General features: G+C 42.1%; 2 protein-coding genes across 2 annotated transcripts; one reads left to right on the forward strand and one right to left on the reverse strand.

Moving 5' to 3' along the window:
• Positions 1 to 2,859: 2,859 nt before the first annotated feature.
• MELLADRAFT_111460 (uncharacterized protein) lies at positions 2,860 to 4,859 on the reverse strand (the record flags this gene model as incomplete). The annotated part of the gene is made up of 5 exons (XM_007415736.1): positions 2,860 to 2,883; positions 2,966 to 3,062; positions 3,147 to 3,254; positions 3,334 to 4,014; positions 4,096 to 4,859. 5 exons carry the CDS (start codon positions 4,857 to 4,859, stop codon positions 2,860 to 2,862), a joined length of 1,674 nt encoding a protein of 557 aa, XP_007415798.1.
• A 2,374-nt stretch (positions 4,860 to 7,233) lies between these two features.
• On the forward strand, positions 7,234 to 8,074 carry MELLADRAFT_111461 (uncharacterized protein; the record flags this gene model as incomplete). Its single annotated transcript, XM_007415732.1, has 2 exons — positions 7,234 to 7,617; positions 7,688 to 8,074. 2 exons carry the CDS (start codon positions 7,234 to 7,236, stop codon positions 8,072 to 8,074), a joined length of 771 nt encoding a protein of 256 aa, XP_007415794.1.
• Between the last annotated feature and the right edge of the window lie 353 nt (positions 8,075 to 8,427).

Here is an 8,427-nt window from a genome sequence, read left to right on the forward strand (position 1 = left end):
AACTTCATTGCAAAGTGTTGTATACCTAGGCTTAGTCTTAGATATGATTTGTGTAAAAAAATAATATGATTTGGTTTCTTCTTTATGCTGCAAATAAACGGTGTTTCTTCAAGGTGAAAAATGATTACATTTAGGCCCCGTTTGGTAGCAATTATTTTACTGTGGTCTTTGCATAATCACATGAAAATAATGTGTTTGGTAGCCCAAATTGAGAGATTATTGTACCAGATTATTTGGACAATAATCTCCCAATAATGTGGTTTTATTACAAACTCCTTTTTGGTGATTACATTCCTAAATAATCAGAAGTACTTTGGTACGTAAGAAGGGTCCTTGTCCAATTTTTGACTTCTTCCCATACCTCACTCATACCACCTCTTTTCCCTTCCACTTCCACTTCCACTTCCACTCATTTGTTTTGGTTTTTGAGATATAAGACATCATCTTGGTGCTGAAAAAGGTTGAAAAATGATTGTTTGCTTAAAAAATATTTTAGTACAGAGCAAAATATAATGACCTCAAATCAAATGTATATACGGCTATGATATAAATGGAGGATATGTAGAATGAGTTAGGATAGGATGATGAGAAGTGTTGGTGATTGAATCCAAGGCATTTTATAGCCAAGCCACTACCCCACTCAGTCTCTTCTAACTCCAAGGTATTGAAATCAAGTTTCTTTCTTTTCTCTTACACCAGTAACCATACTAATCCTGATAACTTATCCGCATTGAGCATTCTTGTTTATTTCATTTTGTTGCTTTGTTCATTTTGTTTCATGCCTCATAACAACTTATCAGCTAAAGTAACAGGTCAGTTCAAGTTAACCAAAGATGTTGTAGAATTATAAGTCTTTTGATCTGCATGCTCTGTGAAATTCTAAAATTCCAACTTTTGTTTGGGTATATATGTGGTCATCAGGTAGAGCTTTCTCAGAGTTTTTCAAGATTTGAAGGATTCCCAGTAGCATCTTGATGTAGGCACAGTTATGTTTTAGTGTGTTTTCAAACTTGAAGTGCCCTGATCCCAATGCGGCATGTGAAAGTCACAATTATATATAGAGATTTTTAACCTATGTCTAGAGTCAGATTACTATAAAAGAAGCTGTTGAGTGTGTTCACCATTGTTTCCTCACCCAAACATTTGTCTTCTTTCACTTGCCACCTTCCAGCAGGTGATTTTTCTATCTCTATCACTATTACGTGATTATAGCTGTAGCGCTCTACTAAATCACTAACTTGTGATTCCTACCAGGTCCGCTAGCTGCTTTATGTTTCTCTTCATACTTTACTACTTACTATTGATGGTTTGCTCATAATAATCTTACTCAAACATTTGTCTTATTTCACTTGCCACCTTCCAACAGGTGCTTTTTTGTTCTCTATCACTCTTACGTGATTAAAGCTATAGCACCCTACTAAATCACTAACTCGTGATTCCTACCAGGGTTCAGGTCGAGTAAATCTCAAGCTGACATCAGAAAAATGTTCAGTGACTAACCCCAAGTGCATCTTTGATATTTTTACACAGCAAAACTCCATCATCACCAAGCCTATCAAGGCAAAGGATATGTAACGCAAGTGCCAGTATGTGCCAAGTAGAAGTCCTGACTGACGGGTCATATTTAACTGGCAAAATAGCCACCCATTCATATTAGGGGGTTTAAAGTCAGAGAACTTTTGTGAAACTTTTTAAAAAACAGAAAAGTTTTTTGAATTTTATGGTGTGTTTTTTCTGCAAATATACAGTCAACAGCATTTGGGGGACCTTTTTAGGTGTCCCAATTTTTTTAAATTTACGGTATATTTTGCAACAACGGACAACTTGCTGGACTGTAAAATACTGTAAAGTTCTTAGCTTGAAACCCACTATTTGCAAATGGATGAAAGATGTGGTAAACATAGAACCACAAGCTCAAGGTTTCTTGAAGAATCTCACAAACCCATGATGTGTGCATTGTAGGAGAGTCAAACCCCTGACAAGGTGATCAAAAATTGTGGCATCCACTTTGAAGTTGCAATTTAAACATGCACAATACATGATATAAAAGGAATGATTATTAAACTGATTATAAACATAGGATGTTCTGAATGTGTTTAAATTATTCAACAAAGAAGCCTTCTTGACCTGATTAACAACACATTTGGATAGTATTCCTGTTGATCACCAATGCCACAGTTCAGCTACTTGAAGAGGCAATAAATCACATTTCAAAAGACTTCCAAAGTTTAAGCCGTTCTTAACATGAATTATGAGTGGTCAAGATAGACAAAGTTTCAAGAAATAGCGAAAAGAAGGTATTAAAATTTTGAAGGTTGATATAAATGGAATGATTATTAAACTGATTATAAACAAAGAATGTTCTGAATGGGATTAGATTATCAAACAAAGAAGCCTTCTTGACCTGATTAACAACGCATATTTGGATAGTATTCCCGTTAATGACCAGACGCACAGTTCAGCTACTTCAAGAGCCAGTACATCAATTCCGAAAAACTGCCAAAGTTTAAGCTCTTCTTGATATGAATGATGAGTGGTCAAGATAGACAAATTTGTGAGAGATGGCAAAAAGAAGGTATGAAAATTTTGAAATTGATATAAATGGAATGATTATTAAACTGATTATAAACAAAGAATGTTTTGAATGGGATTAGGTTATTTAACAAAGAAGCCTTCTTGACCTGATTGACAACTCATATTTGGAGAGTATTCCCGTTAATGACTAAAGCCACAGTTTAGCTACTTCGAGAGCCAATAAATCGAATTCGGAAAAAAACTGCCAAAGTTCAAGCACTTCCTAGGTTTGATACCAGTTGCTTGTCCATCTCAAGATGAAAGCTACAACGCGCTTGCCTCTTACTAGTTGAGTCCTGAAGCCATAATCTACGGATTGAAGAAAATATCAATCAAAGGATGAAGGAAGAAGTCATACGATTCATCAGCTTCTAATCTCATCTTGACTTACAGGTCGTAATCTGGGGGGCCGAGGTGGCTTTGCCAAGGTTGAATAAGAACTCGCAAGTTGTACAGAAGAAGGCCGGCGGCGAGCTCTTGGTATGCTCCTATATAAAAAACACGAAAATGATCAGTATCTTGTATATATGTGATGATTAACATTATGAGCAATTATAGAGAAGTATGTGTACCCAATACGATCAACTGGGTACATAGATTGCGAAGTGGCGAAACTCTGCTGCTGTTCTTTAGTTTGATTGTCGCGTGCTGATAGATTGATCGGCGTAGGTGTGTTATACCTGGCGAATGAATCAATATCAGGGAGATTCTGATGTGAGTATCATCACTATATCATTGATAATGAAAGGACACACGCACCGCACTGGCTCCGTCAGTGGTGATTGAGAACTTCTCAATTCATCAACAAGTGAATTATTTCCTGAAGAGTCTGATGCTCTCTCTGATCTTTGCAGACTTTGATATGGAGTAACCTCGCCAGAAGGTCCGAAGAGAGCGGTGACGTCGTTATCAGTCATGAGACGGATCGAGATCGGACCTGAGATTCGTCCCATCTCACTCCTTGTACTTCCAGTTCCAGTTGAAACTTCAGAACTGATACTACTATCCTTTGGTCGACGCCAAAATCGTAGCCTAGACCTTGCCTTTGTAGGTGTGTTGGTCTGAGACGGATGGGATTCAAATGAAGCTGGTTGGCTAGAGGCTAGGGATGACTGGTGGTTCTGATCTATTTGCACGGGTGCCTTCAAGTCCATGCTTTTGGAGCGACGCATAATACCAGCTCGGCCATACCTGCGGTTATTAATTTCTTTCGCCACTTTCGTTTGTGGCGGCTCATGGAAACGGGTTCGAAGAGGTTTGTCGGGCGTGTCCGAAGTCTCGCGCGATGGAGGCTTGGAATCAGGATCCATCGATCTATGGGGTGCCAGAGAGCCCATTAAGTTGGAGACTGGTCCATAAACCGACAGTCGTGCTTTGGAGGGTTTGTAAATTGGGGCGCGTAGATCGGAGGAAGAGTCGTCTTGACTGAAGACGCCTTGACTGTAAAAGGCGCAAACAATGGATAAAAGACCAATATGGAGTTAGTGGATGTCGTTTTAAGCATGAAGGAATGGTACGGACGCTTGGTCTTTCTCCTTGCATGACGGGACTTTCAATTCCGATCCCTTCAGAGGAATTTGCGAAGATGAAGTCGTCTCTAATTCCTCGACTCCATCCTCACTCGGCTTAGGCGCTGAGTTGATCCTGTGACTCTTGCTTCGCAAAAGTATATTACGAAAAAACGACTTTTTATGTAGATACGTCAAAGATAGTGTTTTCGGGCGCGGCTCGTGAACCTGATCTTTCTCTGCTCCCGTGACGAGATTCCTGAGTGATCTGGAGCTCTTTGACCTTCTGAGCCTTTCGCCGTCGTGGGCGGTCACCCGTATTTCGGGTGGTGAGCTGTCCGTAGATTGTGAAGGACAGGCTATCGCAGACGAATCGATGTTGGTATCGGTCTTGATAGCATGTCCAGAAGGTTTCTCTGACCCAACGATTGGTATCCTCGTCGTATTGTTTACATCTTCCTCTGAAGGAAAAGAGTAGTCTGAGCTCGAACAGGACGAAGGTGTGACAACCGGGGAAGTCACGTTGAACCAATCTAGTGGTGATCCGTTTTCCCTGTCGGGTGTCACCGAGACTCGCATAGGAGTGTGACTATGGCGGCGTGCTGTTGCGGGTGAGCTGGGACCACCGAAGCGGAATGCAGCAAGGTTGACTTCAGCTGGATCCCAAGGGGTGGGTTCCGCATTGTCAAGTGAATCAGGCGAAGACGAAGCCACCTCATCAATACCAGCCTCCATGAGTTCAGACCTTTGATATCGTGTTGGTTTGTAGGTTCGCATTGTTGTCATTGGAAAGTGGCCTGACTGTGATGATGATCGATCAGAATCTTGATCCCTCTGGAATCTCCTTGCCTCACTGGCTTCTAATACGGCGGAAACCTTCCGAAATTGATAACCGGACGGACGGACGATCGGATTTTCGAAAGTACTCCTTCAAGGATGTATGGTGTGATAAAATTTGGGTAAGGAGGTCATATAATTCACGTAAGTATCAAAGACACACAAAGAGAATAAACCGCGTGAAAGTGAGAGACGAAAGCAAAGGGCGGCTGAAAGAAAGTCTTGGCATGTGTATACTGGAGCGAGTAGCTGGTCACTGCTCTCACTCTCATACCAAGGACGTTGAGAATCGCCAATGAAATAAAGACAGAACTTACGATGGAGATGGAATTTCGCACTCCACGCGGTCTTGAGGAATTTCTTGATTGCTGATTATGTCGTGATTTTTGATCACGGGAAAGGAATATCGACCGAGTCCAAACTTCAACGGAGACAAAAACGCATGAGTTATAAGATTCTCACCTTGATCACATTTCGTGAGAAAAACAGGAGTCAATATGAATAGAACATACCGGATCCCGTGAAGTATCAGAAGATCGAAGGTCATTGTTTGAAATCATCAGAGTCCCTCGCTGTCCCTCGCGATCCGAGCCCCAGTCATTGTTGCAGTTTTCAAAGCATTCAGCCGACAGACCAAGTCCAAGGGGTGGTGAGATGATGTGACTCATGATAAAGCAGTAAGCTCAAATCACTATCTATACACTGGTGTGTAATTTAGGTATTTTATGAATGTCGATGATCGAGAGCCCAGTCAGTAGTCTATAGATTCACTCAAGCAGCAAACCAACTTTATGAGTTTGATGACAACAGGAGAAAGTTAATAAGGGGGGTATGGATGATACTCACATGAAGATGAACTATTTTGGTTCAAAGTGTAAGTGAGATCCCTGAAAGAGTATCTTGATATCGATATCGACAAAAAGAAAAAGGAACACAATCGAATCTGTCTCACTCGACAACAATTAACAGCGAACCCATATATCCTATCAAAGGATCAGTGTCAGCAACCACCCATCAATAAAGAAGTCTTCTTTGCTAATTTTCTAATTAGGTACAATATATAAAGCTTATTGGACTTGGCTCAGCGAAAAGCACTCCAATCGGTTACTCGAAATACTATTTGAACTTCCCTTTGTATTCAAGCTTTCGTTTTGCTGCTTGATTCATTTCAGCGCATATATTGAACAATGGACTCTTTAGCCGATCGAGCTACGAGTCCGCGCCTATTTCCTCGTCCGGCACGATCTTTTGTGCTCACAATCTCAGATATTGAACAATGGACTCTTTAGCCGATCGAGCTACGAGTCCGCGCCTATTTCCTCGTCCGGCACGATCTTTTGTGCTCACAATCTCAGATATCCAATCTCATGCACAAGCTATCCTCGTCGGTTCTTTGCCATACAAGGCTAATTATGTACATACGGTTCTGTAGGATATACCCTATGTATACATTTCCAACACCCATGCGATGAACTCAGTAATTTTTTTTGAAAGGCTCCCCTCACTCTAAACTCAGCCAAGTCCCACGCTGCCTCTCACTCAGTCGTTTGCGCTTCCCGGGTCTCCAGATGCAATCTCGTTTTGGTCGTAGCCGAGATAGATCAGCTCATTTGAAGGTCCATCGACACACCAGCGAGCGAACATCGATTGTGAGGAATCCACAACGCGACCCGTCCCCGTGAAAGGTCCGGGTCAAAGGGGGAAGTATCATCACGCAGAAGCACAAACCTCGATGATGAGACCACAAGACTTTATATCCGAATGTATACCATGACGTGGCTCAGAGGGTGTCTCCGGACTTGTGTCAAGTTGAATCGATTGTGCATGTAATTTCTACCTCGTCAACACTTCCCTTTCCATGGGATGAGTATCTCGGTGTACTTGACCCATATCTACCTTAACACAACCACACTGGACCCTCACCCCTTTCGGAGGAGGCACTTTATCAAGGTAGGGCTCATGTGTGATGATTAGCTTTATATCTATCCAAAGCTCCTCGAGGTCCTAATATAGGAATTCTTTTTCAAAAGGAAATCTGCATATATAAGATAGTAAAAACGTAATTTGCTGCTAAGACAAAGCCCTCTGTGAGATGGGCTTTTGAAGTAGACCCACCTGATAACATGGTGTTATGTAGTGGAGGTGCAGAGCAATAATTATGACCAGAGCAAATGAATAGTGAAAGCGGGTTCTGGAAATCAGTGACATTTGTATGAAAAACATATCAAAAGACGAATGTCACAGATCTTTACACCTTGCAATTATCTTGGCTCATTTTTTTGATTTTTTGAACAAACGTTTTGCGTAAATCAAGATGTTGCGTCACATTCAAAACCAAGTCACCAAGCATACCCTCAGTGACGGTGAAGTCCTCGCGGTCGGCGGCTCAGACTCAGACTCCGATTCCTCGTCGTCCGAATCATCTTCCGAATCCTGCAGTAGTGATGCTGAGTCAACTTCCGAGCCGCAAGCAGTGCCTCAATCTCTTTTGCACGTGCTTGATCATCCGCTATGCTCTCTCAGCAAGCTACTTGGTCACAATAACGAGGATCCCGATAGTTCAGAACCAGAGGGCGAAAATGCATCTTCCGGCTCGGATGATGAAGAAGCTGGGGAAGCTGGGTTAAGTGGCTGCGTCATATGCCCCGGTAAACGGTTAAAAACAGATAATTTGGCTACACAGCATCTCAAAAGCAAAGTCAGACCGTTTCTCTTCAAGTCTGTTCTTCGAGGCAACTTACTAATCCCATACAAAACACCACCATTAGGCCCATCTCCGCAGGCTAGAGCGATATCGGGACTTCATCCACAATCCACCTCCTCATACCCTACTTTCACCTGATCCGATGGACGTGGTGGATCTTCTTGACAGTTTGACGGGGCCACCTCCTGTTTTACCACCTGGAACAAAATCTACCTCATCAAAGGGTAAACGGAAAAAAAGAGAAAAACGTCGAGCAAGGCGATTACTCTCTACTGAAAAACCATCGATGGGGAAATCCTCTGAAGTGAAAGTGGATTCTATCGCTGGGGAAGCTGCAAGATTAGCTGCTTCCACTCAACTCAAATCAGGAAATGTAAAATCGAAAAAAGCCTCAGATACAACCAAACGGAAACGGGCCCGCAAAAACGACAAACCTCAAAGTCAAGAATGAGGATCACGAGACATCAGCTCTGCATGGACTCTTCCTCTCACCTTCATACCCTGGTCAAATCCCGATACAGTCTCCAATTGTTTGCCCGTCTTCGTAATGAAGTGGCAATTTAGCGAGTAGGGAGAACCTGGAACTAGGCGCGCTATGTCACATATGATCAGCCACTTACGGGATGACATGATTCAAGAAAAGTATTGCTTTAACTTCCACTTTCCCCCTGCTTTAATAGAAATTTAGACTGCATAGTGTCTGTAAGATACTGTGATAGACCTGTGGGATTTCATCAGCTGGGTAATGATCTGCATCCTGTGGGATTTGTGGAAGGCTTGAGGTATCTTAAGTCTTTAAACAAG

Source organism: Melampsora larici-populina (genome assembly GCF_000204055.1).
Source record: "Melampsora larici-populina 98AG31 unplaced genomic scaffold MELLAscaffold_53, whole genome shotgun sequence".
Taxonomy (NCBI): Eukaryota; Fungi; Basidiomycota; class Pucciniomycetes; order Pucciniales; family Melampsoraceae; genus Melampsora; species Melampsora laricis-populina.